Source organism: Lasiosphaeria miniovina (assembly GCF_030549165.1).
Source record: "Lasiosphaeria miniovina strain SMH2392-1A chromosome Unknown B0T26scaffold_4, whole genome shotgun sequence".
Taxonomy (NCBI): domain Eukaryota; kingdom Fungi; phylum Ascomycota; class Sordariomycetes; order Sordariales; family Lasiosphaeriaceae; genus Lasiosphaeria; species Lasiosphaeria miniovina.
This window is the reverse complement of record NW_026848223.1, coordinates 3,187,879-3,211,862: the sequence shown is the minus strand read 5'-3', so window position 1 is coordinate 3,211,862 and position 23,984 is coordinate 3,187,879. Positions and strand designations below refer to the sequence as shown.

General features: G+C 55.4%; 10 protein-coding genes across 10 annotated transcripts; 5 read left to right on the top strand and 5 right to left on the bottom strand.

Annotated features, from left to right (window-relative positions):
• Window positions 1-659: 659 nt before the first annotated feature.
• On the bottom strand, window positions 660-1,855 carry B0T26DRAFT_645568 (uncharacterized protein; the record flags this gene model as incomplete). Its single annotated transcript, XM_060437734.1, has 4 exons — window positions 660-793; window positions 908-1,073; window positions 1,180-1,540; window positions 1,635-1,855. Coding segments are annotated over 4 exons (882 nt in total), but the record flags the coding sequence as incomplete, so codon positions are not given.
• A 1,631-nt stretch (window positions 1,856-3,486) lies between these two features.
• Window positions 3,487-5,090, top strand: B0T26DRAFT_675965 (calcium/proton exchanger; the record flags this gene model as incomplete). The annotated part of the gene is made up of 3 exons (XM_060439909.1): window positions 3,487-4,627; window positions 4,690-4,910; window positions 4,971-5,090. 3 exons carry the CDS (start codon window positions 3,487-3,489, stop codon window positions 5,088-5,090), a joined length of 1,482 nt encoding a protein of 493 aa, XP_060296482.1.
• Window positions 5,091-5,275: 185 nt separating this feature from the next.
• Window positions 5,276-6,008, bottom strand: B0T26DRAFT_751720 (uncharacterized protein; the record flags this gene model as incomplete). Its single annotated transcript, XM_060445424.1, has 3 exons — window positions 5,276-5,489; window positions 5,543-5,826; window positions 5,928-6,008. The coding sequence occupies 3 exons, from the start codon at window positions 6,006-6,008 to the stop codon at window positions 5,276-5,278; spliced, it is 579 nt and encodes a 192-aa protein (XP_060296481.1).
• Window positions 6,009-9,692: 3,684 nt separating this feature from the next.
• On the top strand, window positions 9,693-10,305 carry B0T26DRAFT_751719 (uncharacterized protein; the record flags this gene model as incomplete). The annotated part of the gene is made up of 2 exons (XM_060445423.1): window positions 9,693-9,757; window positions 9,906-10,305. 2 exons carry the CDS (start codon window positions 9,693-9,695, stop codon window positions 10,303-10,305), a joined length of 465 nt encoding a protein of 154 aa, XP_060296480.1.
• A 464-nt stretch (window positions 10,306-10,769) lies between these two features.
• B0T26DRAFT_675962 (uncharacterized protein) lies at window positions 10,770-11,856 on the bottom strand (the record flags this gene model as incomplete). Its single annotated transcript, XM_060439908.1, has 3 exons — window positions 10,770-11,072; window positions 11,163-11,251; window positions 11,349-11,856. The coding sequence occupies 3 exons, from the start codon at window positions 11,854-11,856 to the stop codon at window positions 10,770-10,772; spliced, it is 900 nt and encodes a 299-aa protein (XP_060296479.1).
• An 816-nt stretch (window positions 11,857-12,672) lies between these two features.
• B0T26DRAFT_302153 (uncharacterized protein) lies at window positions 12,673-13,373 on the top strand. Its single transcript, XM_060434261.1, has 3 exons — window positions 12,673-12,800; window positions 12,865-13,085; window positions 13,167-13,373. Exons 1-3 carry the CDS (start codon window positions 12,769-12,771, stop codon window positions 13,355-13,357), a joined length of 444 nt encoding a protein of 147 aa, XP_060296478.1. The 5' UTR covers window positions 12,673-12,768; the 3' UTR covers window positions 13,358-13,373.
• Window positions 13,374-16,910: 3,537 nt separating this feature from the next.
• B0T26DRAFT_776468 (glycosyltransferase family 32 protein) lies at window positions 16,911-18,367 on the bottom strand (the record flags this gene model as incomplete). The annotated part of the gene is made up of 3 exons (XM_060446618.1): window positions 17,623-18,367; window positions 17,307-17,538; window positions 16,911-17,178 (listed from the first exon to the last, which is right to left on the bottom strand). Exons 1-3 carry the CDS (start codon window positions 18,119-18,121, stop codon window positions 16,911-16,913), a joined length of 999 nt encoding a protein of 332 aa, XP_060296477.1. The 5' UTR covers window positions 18,122-18,367.
• A 535-nt stretch (window positions 18,368-18,902) lies between these two features.
• On the bottom strand, window positions 18,903-20,223 carry B0T26DRAFT_675960 (putative deacetylase LmbE-like domain-containing protein; the record flags this gene model as incomplete). The annotated part of the gene is made up of 4 exons (XM_060439907.1): window positions 18,903-19,245; window positions 19,376-19,443; window positions 19,506-19,696; window positions 19,890-20,223. 4 exons carry the CDS (start codon window positions 20,221-20,223, stop codon window positions 18,903-18,905), a joined length of 936 nt encoding a protein of 311 aa, XP_060296476.1.
• Window positions 20,224-21,138: 915 nt separating this feature from the next.
• On the top strand, window positions 21,139-22,548 carry B0T26DRAFT_751714 (nucleotide-sugar transporter-domain-containing protein; the record flags this gene model as incomplete). The annotated part of the gene is made up of 5 exons (XM_060445422.1): window positions 21,139-21,252; window positions 21,318-21,341; window positions 21,436-21,528; window positions 21,612-22,319; window positions 22,393-22,548. 5 exons carry the CDS (start codon window positions 21,139-21,141, stop codon window positions 22,546-22,548), a joined length of 1,095 nt encoding a protein of 364 aa, XP_060296475.1.
• A 544-nt stretch (window positions 22,549-23,092) lies between these two features.
• On the top strand, window positions 23,093-23,794 carry B0T26DRAFT_751713 (serine hydrolase FSH; the record flags this gene model as incomplete). The annotated part of the gene is made up of 1 exon (XM_060445421.1): window positions 23,093-23,794. One exon carries the CDS (start codon window positions 23,093-23,095, stop codon window positions 23,792-23,794), a length of 702 nt encoding a protein of 233 aa, XP_060296474.1.
• Between the last annotated feature and the right edge of the window lie 190 nt (window positions 23,795-23,984).

Below are 23,984 nucleotides of genomic sequence, written 5' to 3'. Positions count from 1 at the left end.
AAAGGGTAAGATAGAAACGTTACGAAACGGAAATCTAGACTAATAGTTACAAAGTCTCTAGTCATCTTTACTTTCTAAATTATGAGGATAGAAGCTAGATAGATGTTTTGCGAAATAAAATTCGTCGTCTCATCGTTTTTAAAAGAATATGGGCAAGTTGGCATATACTAGTTCTCAGTTTGAATACAAATAGTGGTTCTAATTAGTTTGATAACGGTAGCTGATTGCACCCGTAAGAAAAAAACGGAAGTTGTGGGTTGGTGTCCCAAAACTAGGATTAGTTTGGACACGGCAAGTATAACCGCGTCATCTCTGAACTCAGCTCGGCTCAGCGCGATGCTCAGTGCGCCTCAGCTTCTGCTCAGGTTTCAAGCCTAATACGGATTTGGCCAAAAAAGTTGTCGGGGGTGACTATAGAGGTAGATATTTGGAGTTATCGCAGCCATACCACCAGCCTAGTGGTGTGTTGGCTGCTTTGTTGATGGAAATAGGAAAGGTGGCTTTTACTTCGATTTCCCTTGTTTCGTGGCTTCTTTCACGTGGGTTCACTTGCGCAGGGTTCAGTCCTCTAATTACAAGTAGGCTGGGACAAACCTGGCTGCACTTGAGACTGGCAGGCACGACAGTTGACTACAAAATAAACAAATGAATGACCCTATCTATAGATAATCTGCACAGACAAACGTGCCATGCAGGTCCATGACATCAGCAATAGTTGCGTTGGGGAGTATGCCCGCCGACCACAGCGTGTGGTTGAGCGTCGTTACGGCCCCGCCCCCGTCGTTGAAGTAGTCTGTCAGCGCCGTCGTGATATTGCTGCCCGCGTGCGCGAGGCTCGCGGCCCCGGCGCCCCCCAGCGGCGAGGTGCAGGAGACATTCGAGCCCGGAGCGCTGTCATGGCCAGAACTGCTCGCAGCCGGGGGCGTCGAGTTGGCCGTGGGGACGTTGGGGCCGCCCATCTCCGTCAGCCGCGTCGCGAGGTCTTTAGACTGCCACAGCCACCACAGCCGGTCGAGCCAGGCGTGGTGCAGGTAGAAGAGCGGGTCACCCGGGCTGAGCATCGTGTTGGACATCTGTCGGCGAGCAGACATGTCAGCGTTTTGCTCCTCGCCTTGATGCCCTGATTAGGGTTGTGCGAGGCAGAGACTGAAATAAAAGCACTAAAGAAAAAGAACGTACAATCCCTCCCACCCCCCAGTGTCCGGCAATATGCGGCTTGGCCTCGAGACAGTGCCAGACGTCCTCGTACGTGCGCGCCGCAAGGCAGGTGTCGAGGGTGGTCTGCGCGGCGTTGGAGAAGGCGCACTCGCTGATGTTGCGCACGAGGCAGTACCCCGGGTCGCCGGCCGGGACCGTCGTCAAGTCCTCCCTGAAGCGCAGCCTGAGGTCGGCGAACGGCCCGTCGGCGATGCAGCCGCCGCCGCCAGCAGCAGCTGCTGCTCTGACGCTAGTCTTCTTGCCGTCGCCGCCAAAGCCCGTGGCGCTGTCGAACACAGCCGCGCCGCGCAGGTCCGCAACGTCGGCCAGCTCGTCCCAGTACCTGTGGTGTTGTTAGCCATGGCATGTTAGCCGTTTCGGATTCCGATGGGATGACGGGGAGAGGGGCTACTGGGATGGTGAGGAAATGTGCGTACGGCATCGGTCCCCTGTACCCGCACTCGTCTCGCAGGAGCGTCTCGTGCGCGGCCAGGAAGTAGCGGTGCCACGGCAGGAAGGCGCCCACGAAGTGGATGTACCCCGACTGCGCAATGTGCACGTAGTGCAGCTCATCCCAGCGTGTCTGCGCGCCGGCGATGCCCAGCCGCGCGGGCGCCTTGGTTAGGCACAGCGTGGCGCTGATGTAGTCTGCCCTTTCGGAGGGTGTGAGGGCTTGCCTGTACGAGGGGAAGTATCAAGTCAGGGTGGGTTGGTTTAGAGGGCATAGGTTGGATACAAAAGGCTGGCTGGCTCGCTGATGTGCTCAGCGTTGCCCGGGCACTCACCAAGCCTTCCTTGGGGATCTGATGGTGCATGGCTTGGCCTGCTTCCCGCCGGCGGACTGCTTGTGAGGGAAGCCGCATACCGCGCCAAGAAGCTGGGTGAGAAGCAGGGCGATGACGCCAAGGGTCATCTTAGGGGCCATGATGGCTCTGGAAACCGGGGAGACGATGCAGAATCTTGGCCAGCTGTCATCTGCAAACTTCTGGGCTGGAGATCCCAAGTCATGATATAAACGCCTACCGCCCCCGCTTCCCCATACTCCCCGGTGATTAGATGACGGAGGATTCCAGGGTTGCTGCGATAGGGCCGTGGAGATGACTTTGAGTAGCCGGGGTCGATGACGGCAGTTTTTCGTGAGGCTCCCTCCGGACCACAAGGACCGGTCTAGACTCGACTTACAGGAGCGATATTGCCTGTCCTTCTGGTTGGGGTAGCTGTGGGGCCCCTACACTGGTTCCACTAATCAGGACACGCCCCCGTTGCGGTCCTGGCCGGGCATGGATATAATCAATAGGGGACTGTGTTGGGCTGGGCCAAGCCAGACGGCGTCGCTTCAGTTGGTCTGAATAATGTTAATTAACCGGACTAGAGTGAGCAGACTAAGCAGGATATGAACAAGCGGTGGCCTTCCATGGTTGAGCGTCATGCGAGGGGAGGCAAGGGAGCCAATCGGCAGCCAAGCCCTTGAGGGGGTGCCGTACTGGTTTGGCAGTTTTAAGCAGCCCACACTATATTCGACGCCGACGACTCATGCAGCGGTCGGCATTCGTGGGGTCATGCGTGTCGCCCGCCTGCATATAACACACGGCCATTAATAAAGCGGAGGCGGAATAAGCTTGCCTGCCTTGACCAAGTCCGAGGGGCTACATCCTATAATATGCTCCTCCGTGGTTTCAATTCTCGTCTGGCTCCTATTTATGAGCCTTGTCGTTGGGACAGATACCCGAATCAGACTCTTGGCGGAGCCCTTCTCCAATTTCATCATCTCAAAAACTCTGCAGCCAATCTGTCTTTCTGCCGCTGAATTGGTGGATGCCACGTTTCACTCGCGTAGAGTAGGTAGACTCCTAAATGTGCGCTAGTTAACGTGATAATCTTTCTTGAGGGACAGATTTGCCGTGGATTAGCTCCAGAGAATCAGCTTTTCAATATTTTCCATTTCTCCTCACTCTCCAGGGTGGTGTTCGAGGTAGTCATCGTTTTTGGAAGAACTCCCCACCCCGACACCATGACGCCTTCCATTTCCAAAGTCAATTCAGAACGTGTTTCTCGTGTCTCTTGGGTTGCTCTTGCTGTGTGAGATTCTCAGCCCCAGGTTGCCCAGGATGACTAAGCCAGAGTCGCAGAGCTGAACCTGGGCAGGTGCTCGGCGTTTGGCTGCTTCCCCTCACCGCGCGATGCCTCGCTCATTTCCAGGGCTCCACCAATTTGACTTCGACCTTGGAATCTGAAGCGCGTCTGTAAAGTCTGCATTCGACCTCGGGCTTTGGATTGGTAGCAATTGCAATGTCGGGACATCAGGGCGGCCACTCCAATGGCGTCCACGGACCAGCGACCAACAACGTCAGTCCCAGCCATGGCGCCCACGAATCGACGTCGCTCCTCCCCACAGCAGTCGGCCGCCTCCCACTGCTGAGCAATGGGGTTGCCCACGAGGGCGAGAGCGGCCGCAGCGGCTTCCATCTCCGCCATTTCCTCCGCGTGCTCTGGAAGTCGTCGTGTACCGTGTCGATGCTGGTCAACGTGCTCTGGCCCTTTGTGCCGGCGGCTCTGGTGCTGCACTTCGTCGCGCCGACGGCGCACCTCTGGATCTTCGCCCTCAGCTACATCGCCATGGTGCCCGCGGCGAACCTGCTCGGTTTCGCAGGGCGGGAGTTCGCGCGCAAGATGCCCAAGGTGGCGGGCATCCTGATCGAGACGACGTTTGGCTCCATTGTCGAAATCATCCTGTTCATCGTCTTGATCGTGAAGCACGAGCCCGAGGGCGAGGACGAGGGCAACGGCGACGAGGGCAACCTGATCCCCATCATCCAGGCGGCGATCCTGGGCTCGATACTTACGAACCTGCTCCTGTGTCTCGGGCTGTGCTTCTTCTTTGGAGGCCTCCGGCAGACGACGCAAAAGTTCCACGCCATCGTCTCCGAGACGAGCAGCGGCCTGCTGCTCGTCGCCGCCTTCGGCCTCCTCATCCCCAGCGCCTTCTACTCGGCCCTGAAGCCAGAGACGGTGCTGGTCTTCTCGTCGAACACGCTGCATGCTCTGCACGACAAGCTCACCGAGGCGAAGCTGCGGGCCGACATCCTCAAGATCAGCCAGGCGTCGTCTATCGTGCTCATGGTCGCCTTCTTCCTGTATATCTGGTATTGTGCCAGTAGCCAGCACAGCATCTTCGACGAGGTCATCGAGCAGGACGAGCACGGCGACGCGGACCGCGAGGCGGATCTGGCCAAGGAGAAGTTCACCATGACGGAGACCTTTGTCGCTCTGTTCATCTCGCTGGTTTTCGTCACGCTGCTGCTCATCTTTTTAGTTGACGAGATTGAGCATGTTGTGGCCTTTGGTGTCCCGGATCAGTTCCTGGGCTTGATACTACTTCCGCTTGTCGAAAAGGCCGCAGAGCATTTGACGGCCATTGACGAGGCTTGGGGTGAGTCTATCCTCCTTTCCATTTGGAGCTTGTGTTACCGATCAGAGACTAATCATCTACAGACGGCGTGATTAATGTCGCGCTTTATCACTGTCTCGGCCCGTCCATCCAAACCGCTCTGTTCAATGGGCCTCTAGTGGTCATTGTCGGCTGGGCCATTGGCAAGCCCATGGACCTAAATTTTGAGATATTCATGATTGGCCTGCTCGTGCTGTCCATCTTGGTTGTAGGAAATTTCTTGAGGGATGGAGAGTCCAATTGGCTTGAGGGGGCCCTCCTGGTGGTATGTATCATAATATGCACCAAATATCTGATTATGCGATTTTTACTGATGCTGCCGCAGATCGTCTACATCATCATCGCCATCGCGGCGTGGTACTATCCTAACCCAGATGTGGCGACCACGAACGACTTTAATGGCTTGGAATATGTCACGTCCCGAAGACCATCATCTCGTTATTGATTTCAATGGGCAGTGGAACGTTCAAGGTGTATAATCAACCCACTCTTAAAGCCTTTTTTATTGATCATCCGGTAATACCACATCGTTTTAAACCGATTACCTGTTGGTACGGCTACCGTTTAGACCACGGTCAGGTAAAATACCAGGTAGCAGATATGTTGCCTTGATTACAGATCAGGAAACATTCACGACCCCGTCGCTACTACGGTTGGCCGCTCCGACTTCGCCATGATCTGCTCCGCCCCGTCAAGCAGCCCGGAGTCCTTCCCCGGTGCCGCCATAACGTCGACCACGACCGGGAGATACCCGACCCTGCCCGTGATTCTAGAGTTGTACGGGACGTCCCCGACGGGAACCACGATGTCGAGGGCGCCCAGGATGGGCGGCAGAAGAGCTCGTCTAGGGCAGACTGGTTCTTGGGCGCCGCGTTGGCGACGGGCAGCACAACCAACGCCTCGGCCTCCCTCGCCGCAATCAAGGTCTCGTGCAGCCACGTGCTGTACACGCCAAGCTTCCTGCGCGCCTCTTGGTTCTGCGACGGCGTGACGGCGGCACCCTTGGCCCACCGCCGCTGCACAAACGGGATCACGTACGGTAGCTGCCGGCCGTGCGAGTCGACATAGCTCTTGCGGAACGCGTCGCTCGAATGGTAGAAGTCGTAGTAGAAGGTCTCGGCGACGAGGTTTTGCAGGTACGCGTCGACGTCTTCGGGCGTCCCCGCCGGGTGGCTGGCTTTCTAGGCCGAGCGGATGGACAGCTTGGTCACGGCGGCCGGGAGGCTGCGGCTGGCGTCGGCGATAAAGGCATCGTCAGCTGCATCTGCTACGGGTTGGGTACGGGTAGGTAGTCGAGGAGATACAGGATTTCGTATGGCTTCTTGGTCTGCGGCTTCGGGTTGGCGTCGTCGCACTTCTCCATGCTGGCAAGGCGCGCACCAAGCCACGACGGTGTGACGGGGACTCCACGCTCTGCGGGAACCAGGGTGACGAGGTAAGGGCATGTGGCGGCGGTGATGGCCGGCGGCACGGCACAGAGCGGGAAGCAAGCCTCATCTTACCGGGACCGAGCCGATCGCGGCGTATCTCACCCGCTCGAAGCCGAAGAACACATCGGCATCGTGGCGAAGGGAGCATCGATGCAAGGTACATGGGTTTTTTACGATAGCCCCCCTGGGTCTGAGAAGGTGCGCTACGTACTCGAGACAGCTTCGCGCCATAGACATGTCTATTAAACTCCCTAATCTAGGGTTTTGGGTTTTTATTTCGGTTTTAAAGAGAACCTATATGCCGCTGAATCAGTGGTTACTATGGTGGGGCTCTAGTTGAAGTTTGTTATCGAGGCTGTGGCTGTAGTTCCGTGTTGGACAACATACACACCTAATTAATACTTGAAGAAGCTTTGACCGAGGCCGCCAGCGCACAGCCATTAGTACTACATTTTGTTGCTCAGACCCTTCTGCTGAAGGGTGTTTTTTTAGATGTATCTTTTGGCCCCATCTCACGCCCTACCACCCCCAGCCAATCAGAACGCCCAAAAAACCCGTCTGAGGACCTGTTATAACGTCATATCAATATTTTCAAATAATATCCATAGATTTAAGACGTTATACGTAGGTACTTATTTTTAATTATATAAATATATTCAAGACGTGTCATACGCTGGAAAATACGCAGGGTACTAGGATTTGGGCAAGCCACCACTTCTGGGTTTTATCCTACGGGGAGCTCCTTAGGGGTACTTCATACGTGTCTAATGCCCTGGTCACCCAACTCCAACTCGTCACATCGGAGCTCGGAAATCTTTTTCTCGAAGGCTGCGCACAAACTGTCAGGCCGAAAACACTGAGCAGACTCCACTCTTACGATACAATAACAATGATAAAAATAGCTCCAACCCCAGTGGGCAGCAGTCTCGCAGGAACTGGATGGGCACTAGACCATTGCCGTATTGACAACTCTCGGTAAGATTCTCTCTCCCGCGTTCCAGACGCAGACAGACGGCTGCTAATTAACGCTCTACGCTGTACCCCAGCCGCCCGCCCGCTCAGACAGACTCAACTATTGTCGCAACCCTCACCGCTGTAAGGAAAGGACAACCCAAACACCAGCCGCGCGCACAGGGTGCGCGCTCACCACCTGTTACCAACTAGCCGGAACACTGCCAGTTGGCACAAGCCACTACGCCACGCCATGGCGCCCCGGGCCTGAGCCCCTGAGCACGTATATAAACAGTGGCCCTCGCCCACCTTCCCTTGCGAGGGCCAGGTTGAAGTCTCACACCAATACTACTCGTTGCTCGCCCACCTTCTTACCTGCATTGTGACCACCTTGATCCGGCGTACCTGCCTTCTCTTACAACCGCAGTCATCTCGACGTCCTTTTCGTCCTTCAACAACCTCTCCTAGCTTAGCACCGCATGCCTCGTTGCTACCGCGGCGACACAGCCGTTAGCTGGACGATGGACAGACATGTACGGCCGCCGGGGGGGGCTCCTCGCCGCTGGGCTGGCGTTTGGCATCGGTCACGAGCGTGGCCTCCATGGCCTACAGCCTGCTGATATAGCAGAACACTCTCCATAACAGCCTTGCGAGGCGGTGAGGTTGCGAATGGCGTGAGATGCTAATACTACACGGTTGTACGTATCAACCTAGGCCCCTAGGTAATTGTCAGAAGTATTGCACTTCTAATGGTAAAGATGATTGGGTTTAAGATCTTGTTTCAATTCTGTCTTCTCTGGCTGATCCAGGGTGCCCATAATATTGTACAGTGGGTGGCGATAACAGGTGGCGATAATATGTAAGCATGCTGACAAAATCCAATCTAGTTCTTTCTACCCCTTTCCATCTGACAGTAGTCTAGTTACAAATTATGCCGAGGAACGGCCTAGGGCTGGGTATCTTGGGCTTTCACTTTTACTGTGGTAGAGAACCAACTTGCATAGTTTTCCAGACGGGAAATAGTCCTCATCGAGTCAACTTGACGCGTATTGACAGACGAACAATGGCCAAACTCAATCAGCTAAGGTGCAGGTTACTAACTAAATAGAGTCTCTTTCTGCAAATGCCAACCAAGCACGAGTCTGAGGCCCGACAGACTGACTTCCCCGCTATTCTTCAAGCCATATTTTGCTCCAAACCCAACGAGCTTCCCGCCACATCAATCGCAATAATGCCGCAACTGGGGTTGGATTCACGTGTGATTATCTTCAGAAAGCCCCTTCAACCATTGCATGCAAATTAATTGCACCGACATGGACCATCCACATCGCCAATACAATCCGACAAACAATCCGACAAACAATCCAACACAGAAAGATGTCTTGATCCGCACGTGCTGCATTGGGCTGTGGTCAAGTAGCCCGATCAGGCTCCTGGGTGACAACATCAAGAGAGCGGCCCTTGACTATTCTGTTTATAGCGACAACCTAGCCTATTTCGAAGCAGTATCGAGGGCTACAGGGGGCCGCTGCGGCCTTGTCACGCTACTCCTTGGTCATGGCGAGCCAGTAGGCTTTCCACGGCTGGGCCTTGGCAGCTGTGGCGGTGGCAGTGACAGTGGCAGTGACAGCGGACTCCATGTTACGTGTTCGCTTTGTTGTTTAGGCAAGCAGACAGGCAGGCAGGCTACTGAAAAGGACCTTGTTAGCGCCTGACGAGGCATTCCTGCGGGAAATGTCTGTTTGTGTACATGCATACCTAGTAATATCTGCAGTTATTATGGGCGTGTTGCCTATGGAGGAAACAGCATCTTGAGTCGAAGGAGAGACTGGGCTGGGACGGTGGGAAATGCGAGGAGAGCCACGGACCGCGCGGCTTTTATTCCGGTCTCTTCTCTCTCATCAAAGCAGAACGGCAATATCCCCCCCCTCGAGCTCCCGCCGCTCGCCCAAGCAGCTAATATGGATACCTACTAATTCGTTGGAGCAACAGCAAAGGACGGAACACCATGCTACACATGCCCACCAGCCAGCACACGAAGCGTTGTCGGAAACAGGCCCCGTAGCCTTATGAAACGGGACTTTTGCTGTAGATGGTACTGTCGTGTCACCGTCGGATAAGGCTCCAGGGTGGTGCCGACGAAGACAATTCGTTACTCTCGGATCATGGATGCAACTGCCGGGTCGGGCTCGACGTTTTTTTTTTTGGGTTGCGGATAGGGGGTTGAAAAGTGTGTTAGGATTTATTTGCTAATGGGCGGTAGCGAATGTTGTCAACCCGGAAAGGATTGAGGGGTTTTCTGCATGTTGCCGCCCTCGTCCACGTTTTGTCGCGTTGCACAACTTGTGCCTTGCTATAGTCACCACTACGGGATCCACGACCCCTCCGAGGCCAACAGGAACAGGTGAATGTGGTGGTGGGATAACCACAAGGGGCCAGAAATCCGATGGTACCAAGACAGGGCTCCAGGACAGATACGCCCGCCAGCCTCAGACAGCTGTGCGTGGTTAAAGAGTCGACTCTGAAAGTCTGGTAAGGAAGCCACAAGATCCTCTCTGCCTTTGTAGAGTATCAATAATTAGTAGCCGTCTTGCAAGCTCCAGCGTTATATTGGTTCCTGGAGTCAGAACGGCAGCATGTGACTCGTGGGCCACCAACGAAGGTTAATGGGCCAGCGGACTACAGGGCCCTGGCAGAAGAAGGCCATCCGCACCAACTCATTTGAGGTGACGTATCTGCCAACCGCCTTCCACATACTGGGCGAGGCTCTCAGGGGCTGGAAGCGAAAGGCCACCGTGGCCGTGGCTTGAGGCCATGGCGGCAGCTGCCCGGGGGGGGGGGGGGGGGGGGGGGGGGTGAAGGGCCTCCACGACCGCTAGTACTACGCTGGACGACTACCGTGGCGCGCTGGAGTACGCAGAGGCGCTGGCGTACGACTGCGTGCAGGGCATGGGCATCGTGGCGCACCACGCCACGATCCAGGAGTCCAAGAAGGCCATGGCCGAGGCGCGCGGCGTGACCAAGCTCACGCGCCTAGTCACGCTGTTCGTGCCGCTGACCTTTGCCACGTCCATTTTCAGCATAAACGTGCGCGAGATCAACGCCAACGACGGGCCCCCCCATCTACGTCTGGGCCGCCGTCTCGGGCCTCCTCGGCTTCGCTACCTGGCTCTTCTTCCGCTTCGAAATCTCCCACGTCTCGCGCCGGCGCGCGGGCGCAGCGTCTGGTCGAGGGGCCAGCCGTACACGAAGCAGGCGCCAGATGTTGAGCTTCATTGATCTTCATTGATCAGGACACGCGGTATGTGTGTCTTGTTTTGTTCTCTGGATTGGCTTACTCTCGGGTACTGTTGCATCGTGGGGCACCTCTTTGGATGACGCGGACAATAACATCGGAGAGGCTGACGACTTCCCTGAAGCCGATTCCACGAGGCGATCCGCTGGTAGAAAGCGGGTTCCATTTTTTCCATCACAAGTCACGAGTCACGAGTCAGGTAGTCTCTGTACTGTAAATATTAATGTAAAAGAAAGGCAGTGTTAAGCAAAGCCAGCAGTGAATATTAATACCTCCATTATGGCACTCGAGATCTCCAAGTTAAGACGCAAATCATGTGTGCCCATCCACCCCCGTAAAGACAAAGACAAAGGAAAAGAGAAAGAAAAGGAAGATTTGCCAATCTCATGCGAATTCCTGTCGTATCCTTCGCGTCTTGTCACTGGACCTGTTGCAACCATCTTCACCGTCAGACCTCTTTGTTCGACTGCGACAAGACTGGAGCTTGAGCTGGCAGGGGCTCGGCCGTTTTGGACTTTGCTTCACCAAACTTGTAGCCCGAGACCGTCTCTTTGATGACTAGAAATTCCTGTCTCGTGGCCAAAACCTCTCTAACAATGGCGGGCGTTATGGGGACACAGTGGTGCTTCTGATGCCACTCGTTGAAAGATACTCGCTCCAAGAAGCGATGCCGAACGGCACCGTACTTCTCGGACGCGAGTTCTGCAGAGCAGATACTTTGGTGCAGTTTGGCGGCATATTCGATGATACCCTTGGGAGGTTTTCTGTGTGCTGTTTGAGATTTCAATTTGAAAACCCCGCCGAGGTTGATTGGCCAAGTGTTGACCATTTTCGTACAGACCTGCTCGATATCCTGGTTCCTCGCCTTGCTTCCCTTGTCTTGCTCGCCAAGGAGCTTCTGCACGGTGGCAAAGATTGAACCTTTCTCGCCTATAGCGCGGGGATTGGATCATCCAGACCCAAGACGTTAGCCAACAATTTGTGATAATCATTGAGGAGGAGCTCGGGAACCCACCTCTTCACTCACCTTGCTCGACAGAGCTGCCAGGAAGCCGAGTGCCGATTGGGTCCTTTTTGGGGAATACCTGATCGTGAAGAAGTCTCCAGATGACGCGAAAGACAACTTCGTAGAGATGCCTGTCATCGTTCCTCAGCTGAGTCACCCACATCTCTTGCTGAACAGGGTTCGAGGCGAGTAACCCCATCAAGTCCTGCTGCTTTGTGGGGCTCAAGCGCTGCTGCAGCCGCTGAAATACGGCATCGTCAATGCTGTTCTCCTTCAAATCTTCCTCGACTGTCAAAGCCCACGACTTGACTTTACCGTACGAAGACTTGAAGCCTTGTTGAAGATCGGCGTCAATGTATTGGAATCTGCAATCGTAGGGCCCGCAAACTCCCACGTGTGGGGTCTCGAGCTTCTCCTTCCGAGTCTTCTCAGACAACTTCCTCGACTCGTGATGTTTCGTATGCGATTTCTCCATTTTTGCTGCCTCTTGGATGGCCGCCTTGGGCCAGTACTCTGCGATGTAGGACATATCTCGGGAGTCGGCGCTTGTGCCGGGCGTCTCGTGATGGGTAATGTCTTGTGATGGGCAATGTCTTGTGCTGGGCGTCCCAGAGACGGAGAATCGTTTGTGCTGTGTGTCCCGACGATGGGCAATACCTTGCGTGTTGTGTCGTATACCTTGGCGCTTCCCAGCGCCAGGCCACGCAGGTCCGTCTGAACTTCTCTGGACAGCACGACCACCAGCCGTGTTTGTTTACCGTATCCTGCACCTGCCAGATCGACGAGAGAGTTTCACTTGCCTTTGTCTCTTCTCAGCCATGGCGCCGCACTGCCACGAGGTGTTACATCAGCTGTTTCCGGCGGTTCCGAGGCTTGGGTCGAGGATGACGTATGCCATGAGAACGAGCAGAACCGGCGTGCATTAAGTCCGTGGAGATGGGATCGCCAAAGCCAAGCAAGATGCGAAAGCCAAAATCCTTTGTGGAACTGTCACTTCTAGGCACCCCGCAAAACGGGAGGACCCTTCCGTGCTTGGCACATTTGCATGTTGCATCCACCTCGCCGCCAAGAGCCCAAGACAGTGTTGCGGACGGTGTTGTTCCCGATGGAGCCGCCGCTGACACAGGCTCAAATGCTGCCCGCCCCTTGAACCTTCTACCTCCAGTGCGAAGCTTTCTCGACGAGCGCCGCTCTTTATTGCCTCCACTACAAGTTGCACGTGTGGAACTGTTTGCGGGCTATTATTAGCAGCAGGTGGGCAGGTAGGGTCGATCAGCAGCATCGTGGTGGATGTCTCGGGCCGTCATTCTGGGCCTGAGTAGGCCTAACCTTAATTTTCTCCCAGCTCCCCCTCGTTACCTACCTTTCCCCGTCACCCTTGACGTGCGCACATCGTTAACAACCAAAGCAAAATTTATCTAGGTTCTCGCCGAAAAAAACCATGCGTCTCGCCGCCGTTTTAATTCTTGCCAGGTGCGGAAGCGCAAAGTTCTTCGCCGGCAGCAGCCCATTTTACTGACTTGGCAGTGCACGACAGCGGCTTACACGCGAGTCGGGCCTTGGCGAAAAGGGACGACGATGGACCCAGCTGCTATCCGCTGCCCGCCAGCCCGACGTCTACTACTTCGAGGACAAGGCATCCGCCACCCCTGACTACCACCAGCCTCGCTGCATCTTGCACATACAAGCCGACGCAGACCTTCTACTCCAGCAGCGGGTGTCCCCTAACCTGTGGGAACGAATTTTGCGTCATTGACGGTGCGCTTCTTATTAAACCGTGATGACTGACAAGAACAGCCAGCTATGGTCAAGAAAAAAGAAACTGACGTATCCCCTCAGCGGCCGTCACCATCCCATGCGGCTGCCCTAGAGTTGATATCCAGCCCACAACCGTCACCGTCTGCCCTACCCAAACTCCGTGTTACCAGTGCTACACGGGCTGGGGTACTTTCTTGGTCACGCAAACTTGCCCACAAACGGCCTCACTGCCGACTCATACTTCAGAGGCGGTGGAGATGGATGAAGACTGAAGCAAGTATGTGATCGGTGTACAGCACAGCTATCAGGGTGGTGGCAATCGGCGTGTGAACATGGAAACCAGAGGTGAAGTACGATGTTTGTTTTGGGAACTATGGTTGAGATGTACATGAGAGGGTGATATTGGAAGATATAGGGCCCAGACAATAGTTTGAGATAAAGATGAGCTTGTAGGAAACAATGTGGTTTTTCTTTGTAGATGGCGTGTGTACTCCCCTGCTTGACGGTATTGTATTCTTTACCGACCACCTTAACCACAATGGAAAGTTTGTTTCAGTTATCTAGGAGCGATATATGAGTCGCAAAAGTCGGAGAAAGGCCCCAATGCAACCATTCATCTAAAATTCTGAGCCACTCAAGTAGCACACCACTCGTCCTTTTGTGCATTTGCTAACAATTCAATTGCCAAAACAGGCCCACTCAACCTCTTGAAAAATGTGCCCCGGAACTGTAACCGTGCTGCTAAGAAACAGCATGATTGCAGTTAAAACACAGTCATAATTGAGTGGGCGTAGCATGTAATTGACACTGTGGAGAAAAGCCCTATTGCGAAATAGATTTTATATTTCAGACGAATAAGGGACCGGTCATCTTTTCCCACCTGCTCAGTATGCTTGTTCTCGTCCATTATAGTAACACCCGCACCTCTCGCAAAAATTCACCTATAAGAGCACGTCCCCTATACTTTTCATACCAAATTTGGGAAGTCGCTCTGCCTTCTCAGATCAGCATTCTCGGAGTAGCAATTCGGATCAGCAATTCAGAGCAGCAATTCGAGCAGCAATTCAAGCCGCATTTCGGAGCAGCAAGCGATAATTCGATATGGCAGTCACGGCGCTTCCGAACATACCCAACCTCAAGTTCATCACCTCAGTGACGAAGGAAGAGATGGACGCCCAGCTCGACGCCATGCGACCCGAGGACTTTGTTGTTGGCTCGCCTTCGTCGGTCTTCCAAAACATTGACGAATCATCCACCGCATCGCAGCTCGCTGTTCAGCCTCTGAAGAAAAACCAGACCCAGGAGCAGCGTCCAGCATCGGAGGCTCAGGGACGGAACGAAGCATAGTAGGCTCGCCCAATCATGTCTCCGAGCGGTAGTGTATGATTACCCACCTACTGAAATTGTAATGTAGTCCGCCTACCAACCAAGGACATGGTGGCATTCGCGCACAGAATAATGGATCCATCCCGTCCCATAATTTTCCCTCTGATGCCAACCTTCACCCCCAAGGCTGTCAGAATACCGTAGAAACAACTGTTCCACCGTTCCCCTGGCAACCTCTTCCTCGAGCGTCCGCGTGCGGATTCCATCATCATCCATCAGTACCCACCAGCCAAGCGCCTCACCAAGTGAATAACCCGCAGCCCACTCATTGCGAAAGCTATTACAATTTCGGAACGAGAAGCGACGCAGCCCTGAATACGACGTCAGGTCCTCTGCATCGTTACTGGCAGGGCCTGACTCTGCCGCCCGGTTCCGCATGTTCCCTATTCCCATCAACCCCCGATCCCGCTAGATCACGGTCTTGCCCGAGGGATGAGACCTAAGAGAAGGAAGACATACGGGATACGAAACGGAGAAAGCCGGTCCATTTTACGGACTGATTTCTACACGGAAGCTAGCAAGATGGGACATTCATGAAGCAGAGAAGAGGAAGACTATTCCATGGACTGAAGTGTCGGAGGAAGGCACACGGGATACCAAGCGGAGGAAGAAAGTCAGTCTATTATTTCATGGGCTGAGTTGTAGTATTAATGTATCACAGCACCGGAATAATCACATGTCACCAAAACTTGCAAATTATCGCCTTTGACATTGACTCTGCGATATGATGAACCAACCAATCCAAGTATCATTTGGACTCAGAATGATACTGGTGGCGCGATTCAGCATTGATAAATCCTCGGAAATACAAGACCAGCAGGTGCCAAGTATTGGCACCTCGGAAATGCAAGACCAGCAGGTGCCAAGTATTGGCACCTCGGAAATGCAAGACCAGCAAGTGCTAAGTATTGGCACCAGTCAAAGCTGGAATGCTGAGTTTTGGAGACAAACCCCGTGAAAATGAGACGACTCGTGAGATGAAGAAACTCGGGCACAGAGCGACGGCAAGGGCTGACCGGAGAAACAAATAATTAACCGACACTCCCCTACCTATGCTCAAGCTTTCAACGGGTACATTTTGGTACGGTTTAATTATGTGCTGAAAACTTTGATCTCGCATGGCGCGGTAAGGCTTATAGGTCGGCCGATATAAGTCTATCGGTGCCGTTGAATTGCTTGTTTGGCTCTTTGCTGCACGGCTGCAAATGCTTAACCATGTTCTTAGGAAGTGCGTAGTAATTAGTAGGCATAAGCAAAATGTACTTCTGCGATACATTAAACTGTGAAAGCCCCTCCTTGAGCAGACAAAATGCAATATAAAGCACCTAGCCAAGATACCTAGCTAATGACATAGCCATCCAAATAGGTACCTATTTAAGCAACGGATTCAGGATCCCGCGGATGACGCAAGCATGAGCGCCAACGTAGTGTTTTCGTGCCAAAAGAAGACATAATAAGCGGCACTTTGAGACACAACACAGCGGCAAAGCGTCGTCAACCTTCTGACTGGGGTCGGATCAGGCATTGTTCTGGCACTGTAGCACAGTGCAATATAATAAATGTGACTCGGCCAAAACCCGGGCCCGTGACGCCGCACGGAGCGGAGAGACCTGACGCAGAACAGCAGCAGCAGCAGCACTCACTGGACGGCCACGTTAGCCTCGGCGCTATCAATCGCATAAGGGGATAAGGTAGGGTAGGGAAGAGACAGGGTAGTAATTTACCACCACAAGCAGACGTAAGACGCAAGGGCGGGAACAGTCCGGTTTTGTTCAAATTACTGTATTGGTACAGCCAGCCAGCCAGCCAGCCAGCCAGCCGGCCAGCCAGCCGCCAACCTGCGAGGCCGAGGCCGGGGCAAAAGTGCCTACCCAAGGGCAAAAAGGCAAAAAAGCTAGCTAGACAAAGGATTTGGTGTGACGGCGGTGCAAACACCCAGGACCACAAACACAAAATTCGGCATTGCCAACAGATATCCTCCACCCTAACCGTTGCGTCTCTGTCTCTCTACACGTCCAGCGCAATTAATCTTGTCTTCAAGAAAAAGACATCAACAAAAACTCCAACCCCCAACATGAATTAACTCCCTCAAAAAACCACCAAACAAAAACCAGTTTCGCCATGCTTTGCTTTTCTATTCAGTACGCTGATGAATGTCGTTGTCCCCTCCCTGCCTCCCCAAGACTGATACCGCCGCCAAGAGAAGTTCGCTCGTCTCCCAATTATTGTTACATTAGATACAGTGAGAAAAGGTGAGTGGGTGGTGGGGTGGTGTAGCCGAGACATTTGCAGAAAAAATGTCAAAGAACAAGAAATTGCTTTGTTCGTAGCTGGCCGTGTCAAAAACGGGGGCAGTCAGGCCCCCTTCTCCATATATAATTGCGGTCGTTGTCGTAGCGTATGAGTTGTGTGTAGGACAGCTTGGCATGCTTGCGGCTGCTATCCTTTGAGCAGCATGTTCCTCCTCTTTGTCCGCCTGACGACGAAGAAGGCGACGGCCACCCCGCCGACCAGTATCACGGGCAGCCGCCACGACCTGCCCAGCGTGACGATCAGGGCGGCGTCGTATGAGTGCCACGACGAGCTGCCGAGGTGGTTGAATATCGGGGTCGACACGGGCCCGTTCAGGCTGTGCATCCGGAAGTTGTCTTTGGTGCCGGCGAGGATCTTCAGCGTCGATCGGTCGCGCTGGAAGGCGTGGATGGTGCTGGAGGCGCGCGGGTGTTAGCTCTCATGTCATCTCTTCTCAGACCGATTCTTGTCCTTCGTCTCGGCCTCTAGACTCCCACAACGAGACAGATCTCCGGATGGAAGGGGCAAAGGGATGAGCCTTACGATGCGTAGTGGCACCCCGTGCTGAACATGACAGTGGGATACGGCAGGAATATCCAGCGCCTGTTGTACCGCCGCAGGTTGGCCACCAGGTTGCCGACAAACTCGTTGCGCTTACTCGCCATCATGAACCCGATCGAGAAGCCGGCGGGGTGGGCCTCGGGGGCAACGAACTCGAATCGACGTAGCGGCCCGAGGGCGCGCTTGCACTGCAGGTCCATATCTAAAACGACTCCTGGAAATGAATGACATCATGTTAGCACATGGCGAAGTTTGTTGGCCGCCTAATCGCCGCCTCGTGCATCGCGCGGAAACCAACCTCCATAGTGGTATAGTACCATGTAGCGCAGCGCGTCGATTTTCTGGATGGGGTACGGGTACGACTCCCACATGTCCTTGAGCTCGGGATAGTGGTCGCGGACGAAGGTGTTTGCCGTTTCATCCGTCCACAGAAACGCCTCCCAGCCCGGGTGTATGTCGAGGCAGTCTTGGCGCACGGTCATCCATCGCGAGTGGGCGGCGGCGCCAGTGCCGAGCGAGATGTGGTGCAGGACGGGCGGGACGCGATCCTCAAAGGGCGCAGCGCTGACCTGGTGCTTGCTGTAGTTGGCAAAGGTGAGATCGAAGCCGTCGGCCTCGGCGGAGAGGAGGAAGCGGTCCGAGTAGGTGAACCACTTGAAGGGGAGGGCGGCTAGCGTCCAGGAGTCGTAGAGGACATGGCGTGCACAGAAGAGGGCGAGGAAGAGGAGGGCGGTTCCACACGTGAAGAGCACGGGGTGTGCGCGGTGCACACGCGCTGGACGATGTATTACCCCCATACTTTAATTCTGGGTTATGATATCATGGGGGGGGAGAAGAGGAATGTGACCGGACGAAACGAAGAACGGGAATCGGGAGAAGAAGAAGGCATCCAGAGCAGTTCCAACAGGCGGGACGCCAAGACGGGGATGCAGGGCATAAGCTTTTTTTCCTGGTGAACAAATGGGGATAACCAAGCGGTGGCACCCCAGTGGAAGTGAAGCTGCCCGTAATTAACTGAGAGTGCAGCGCCGTGAAAGCCGCTTCTAATTCGTACTGTGTAAGATTGCCACGGTCTGCATTATAATCTTGGGGGGGTGTGGAGAGGGGCCGCCGCCATCGATTTTCGAGTCTTACAGCGGGGGCGCTCTAGAACGGCCGGACAGAGCACGCATAAGGCTAGCAAGACAGGCAACAAGCAAAAGCGGGGCGGGTCTGGCTCTGATTTGAGTCGAGACCAACGGGCAAATGATAATCGCACCTGCGCCAAGCACCCCACCGACATTTCCGCCGGCCAAACCCGCTGCCCGTCTAGGCGCTGCTGGACCGACAGGCACCGAACAAACCAAGCACGGGGTCGGTCCAGAGGGTCGCGACATCGCGTGATAATCAGATGGTATCGCACCAGCGATTAATGGATAAAGATTCAACTTCAATTGTGATTGTGATGTTGTATTATGCTGTTGTTTACAGAATGCTGGTCTAATTGCTAGCGGATACATGGTGCATACGATACGCCACAAGTTGATGACTGAGCCGCTTTCCCGCACGTGCAGCGTGCATGACCGCTAATCACCGCTATTACTGTGGCTGGTCGGCATTTGTGGGCAGTCTCTTGAGGTCGTTGAACCAGACATAGCGGCTCACGACCATGTAGAGGTGGCGGTCCCAAGTGTATTGGCTTGAGTGCTGAGCGAAAGCGTCGCGGGTGAGGAGGTAGCGATGCCAGGTGTTTGCGACCAGGGCGCGCTCACCGCCGTTGGTTGTGGCGGTCGAGGTGGGAAAGGTGAGTGCGGCGAGGATGCGCCAGAAAAAAGGAAGCGCTGTCAGCGGCAGGTCGCCTAGAATTGTGTATTTGCGAGGGAGTGCCGTGGTCGTCAGAGCGAAAGCAACAGGCGCATTGGGATTTTTTAGGGCGTAATTGCTAGTGAGACACGCGCCGCACCGTCAGCGATATCTTTGGCTGGGCACATCGTAGGGCATGGATGTGGCGATTGGCAATTGGAGGGAAGGGACGTGGGAAGGGGCTAAGGGGGGGGGCGTGGAAAGCTTACCTGACGGCAGCGCTGACAGCTCTGTGGTTGATGTGCCCGCTGACCCCACCTTCGTCGAACGTGATTATCTAAGGTGCAAGTCAGCTCGGTCAGCCGGCGGAAAGCGACCCAAGACGAATTCTGTGCTTACCGCATCGATTTCCCACTTCTTCACGTGCTTGTCGACTATAGACTCGATCAGCGCCGTGTCCCACCAGACGGTGGGGCTGTCCTGCAGAGCGGCATCGTCGAGAGCGACGCATCGTTTCTCAAGGATGCCCAGGGCCTTGCAAGAACCCAACAGTTCCTGGCGCCGTGTCTCGCCAATGCCGTAGTTGTTTCCTGTGGGCTCGGGTTAGCGAACACTCCGAGAGGGAAGCGGCAGATGGAATGCAAATGCAGAGTGAAGAGGGGGGATTGGCGCTTGCCGAAAGTGCGGCCCAATAGCCCGAAGGCCGATAAAAACCCCGGCGTTACGGTGGCGCCCCAATAGCGAGGTATGCCGTGATAACGGACCCCGAGCTCCCGTCCTTACCTGTTGACATGACCAAAAGACCACCAGTGACGGCTTTGTTGCGGTCTAACACGCCCAATATGCTGGGCGAAAAGAAGAGGCACTCGTCGTCTGGGTGTGCCGTCACGATCAGGAGGTTCTTGGCGGCCAAAAGTTGGGGCGGGAGGATGCGGGCATCGTCGCCGACCAAATAGGCGATGATCCACTGAAGAAGCAGTGGAATCACCAGCGCCAGCAGGGCGATGCGTACGAGCCAGCGCCAGGCGCGCCGCGGCACTTTGCTCAGTAGCTGCGGCACTTTGCTCAGCAGCTGCGGCACTTTGCCTAGCAGCTGCGCGGGCTTGTTTGGCAGCATCTTGAGCACATGTGTGTGTTAGGAGAAGCGCGACATCGCTGGTTGAAATGCGAGACCCGAATACGCTCGCAGTCTGAAATGAACGGAGGGTCAGGCCTGGACTGGGCAGAGTTGGATGGTCAGAGTGGAAGCGGCTCAAGTGGGAAGATTGAGGCCCGCGCGCGTGACGGAAAGGCCTCACATTTCACGGGCCTAGGCCGAGCCCTTTCTGTTCTAACTTCAATGCGCGGGAGTGTTGGTCATCAAATCCCTTGGGCATTTTGGTGTTGGACAGGGGTCTTTCAAGTTTCGCGGGTGAGGTGTTTGCCACACTGTGCACCCATCCGCACTTCGGCGGTCCACATATTGAGAGCACTAGGCCCTGATGAGCACCAACGACGGGGCGTCTGGCGAGGTCGCCAATGGAATCGAGGATCAGATGGCATTTGCGCGGGCGGCCTGAAAACGGACCACTGGCTAGCGTGGCGCGGATTTGCTCAGGTTTATCCTTGCCCACCCCACTAATCTCAGCTGCCAGCACTGCAAAAGATTGGGAGCTTCCTTCAGCATGGAAGTTGCTGGGGGAAACCCGGCCGGGCTGCTAGACACTTGGCAGAGGTTTGGTGAGCACTAAGACAAAACGGCGAAGGGAGCGATTCACCGCAAACCCTGAGAGCCAAGCCGCTAGACAATCACTAATCGGATCGGTCCAAGCGACCGACGACACTCGGAAACCTGGAACCTGCTCCGGGAATCTCCACTTCCGAATGTTAGGTGACAGGGTCCAAGAACCCACCCACTCCAGCCACTGGCTTGAACAACCACGAAACTTTCACCTCCACTTCCGACGACTGTGGGCGAACCTACACCGGCGCGGCCACACTGCTCTGGATCGCGACCTTTGGATATCGGACGGCCAGTCGACATAGGGCCGCGATGCTTGGTTTCGCCAAAGGCCATGGCGACCCGCGTCGGTCTGCTGCGGGGAGCTTGGCTCAAGCTCCCCAGCAGTACTGGCAGCTGTCGGTCCAGCGTACATCCCTGATACTAGTGAGCTTCAGGAAACAAACCACGACGTCGTTCAAGGCGTAGACTGACGTGCATCGGTCGCCCAGCTGGTGCTCCAAAACTCTGCGCTTGTAATGGCAAGTCGTCCCATCTGATCTTGTCGGGCGCTCCTTCGGCCTGCCTTGCAATGACGAAAGCTGACTCTGCGCTTTTGCTTGCGCCCAGGTAATGCACCATTCGCGCAACAGTCCGACAAACCACCAACCCCGATACCTGGCCTCGACGGCTGTTTTACTCGTCGAGATCATCAAGCTGGCCGTAAGCCTGTCCCTCGCAACCTACGATTTGCTCCAGTCGCACCCGCCAGCCCGGCAAGCGACATCTCCGCGTTGCTCTGGCAGTCCATCTTCGCGCCGGACTGCTGGAAGCTCGTTGTGCCTGCCGCCCTCTACACATTGCAGAACTCGCTTGTCTACGTCGCAATCAGCAACCTGGATGCCGTCACCTTCCAGGTCACATACCAGCTCAAGATCCTCACCACCGTGTTGTTCAGCATCTTGCTGCTGGGGAGATCCATCTCCCTGCGGCAGTGGCTCGCCCTCGTCCTGCTCACGCTCGGCGTCGCATTGGTGCAGATTTCCGGCCAGATTTCTTCCGAAGACTGGCGGGAACGGCTTTCGTCGCTTATCCGGGGCGGCGCCACACTCAACGCGCCCACGTCGAGTGCCTTTAGGGGATTTACGGCCGTCGTCGCTGCCTCCGTCACGTCGGGACTGACCTGCGTGTACTTTGAGAAGCTTGTCAAGGATTCGCTTGCGTCGGTGTCCCTCTGGACGCGCAACGTGCAGTTGTCCTTTTTTAGCTTGTTTCCCGCGCTATTCATTGGCGTGCTCTGGCAGGACGGCGCCGCAATCGCGCGGGACGGCTTCTTTGCCGGCTACGGCCCGATAGTGTGGGTTACCATTGCCTTGCAGGCGTTCGGCGGGCTCGTTGTGGCCGTGTGTATCGCCTATGCGGACAACGTGGCTAAGAACTTTGCCGCGAGCCTCAGCATCGTCGTCAGCTACGTGGCTACGGCGTTGCTGTTCCGAACGCCCATGACTGGACCTGTGAGTTTCTTTCTTCCGTTTTGCTCAGCCCACATGTGCATTTTGCTTGGCACGTGCTGACGAACACCCGCAGTCCACGGGAGGCGCGGCCATCGTGCTGGCCGCTATGTACCTGTATAACAGCCGCCTGCCGCCGAGAATGGTGCTCCTGCCCACAACCAAGGAGAGGCACATACCAGAAAAGGCAACTAAGCCGTTGCTGTATCAGCTCATGTCCCCCACTAGATAGCACTGGGGATAACCTATACGAGAAATAAAGTAAAAATACCCGTTTCATGCAGCGTCGAAGCCGGTCGAGGCCGAGCGTCCCAGTGCTGTACGTCACTGTCTTCAGTCCCATGTTGACAGCCCCCACTAGAGTTTCGTCTGGACGAAGTAGGTAACACAGGAGAACTTGCAGGCACAAGTGGGGAACTTGTACGGTGCAGCAAAAAACTTGCATGCACGATCGTTCCGCACCCTCTGCTTGGTCAAGCTTAAAGTGACGGGTCGATCCAATCGGACTTTCCCGTTTACGAGTTACGCACGCATACGCAAAAGCAGACCGATCCGGCCGCTCCGGCCATACAACCACCACCGCCTTAATCGTCAATTAAGTGCCTGCCCGCCGTATTTAGAGCGGACCAGCCGTCATCGTCGCCTGGTCCACTAGCACTGCAACCGAGATATTTTCGGGATTTAGGCCCTCTCGTTGGTCACTCCGTGCCTGTGCTGCCTCTTGCCAGGCGAGGCGGTCCGCCCTAACATGCCCAACAGACTCAAACGCCGAATCAATGCGGCCCAAAATCCTGTGCCTGCACGGCTGGGGCACTAACGCCGAGATATTCCAGATCCAGTCGCGCCGGCTGGCAGCCCTCCTCGAGCCTCACTTCGAGCTCGTCTACATCAACGGTCCCGCCGAGGCCTCGCCAGGCCCCGGCGTGCTGCCCTTCTTCGAGGGCTCCGGCCCCTTCTACGGATATCTCAACGACTCGAGCGCCGCCGCCGAAGAGGCGGCCGGCGGCTGGGCTGAAGGCGACCTCGACAAGCTGGTGAGCGACTTCCGGCGCGAGGGACCGTTCGTGGGCATCCTCGCTTTTTCGCAGGGTGCCAAGGCCGCGTGGCACCTGCTCCGGCGGCTCGAGGAGGAGTCGGCCGCGGCCGATGCTGGACGCAGTCTCGTCACGCCACCAAACTCACAGCAGCGACGAGTCGGCTTCGTCGTGGCCGTCTGCGGCACCGCGCCGTACTTCCAGAGCGCCCCTACCGCGGACATCAAGCGCGCCGCGGCGGCCCACGTCGTCACGGGCGTCGACACTATCCACGTCATCGGTGACGACGACCTTTACCGCGCTGAGAGCGAGGCCCTGGTCGGCTTTTTCGACGCTCCCTCGCGCCTCGCCGTGCGCTTCCCCGGCGCACACCACATGCCGGCTGACCACGCCTTCAACGCCAGCTTGGCGAATCTGATTGTTCACACCTTTGACGCCACGTGAGAAGGGACTGACTGGGGGGGTGCTGGGCGACGTTGCCCCCGACTTTCACCTCGTTTTCGTTCGCCACTAGAATTTCAGATCGGGTTCCTCGTAGATAGAAGAAGGCCTGGTAGATGGATGGCGGATTCGTTTCCACTTTAGGAAGGCGGCTAGCGGATCAGTAAAGGCAAGGCGCTGTCTCTGGTGTTTC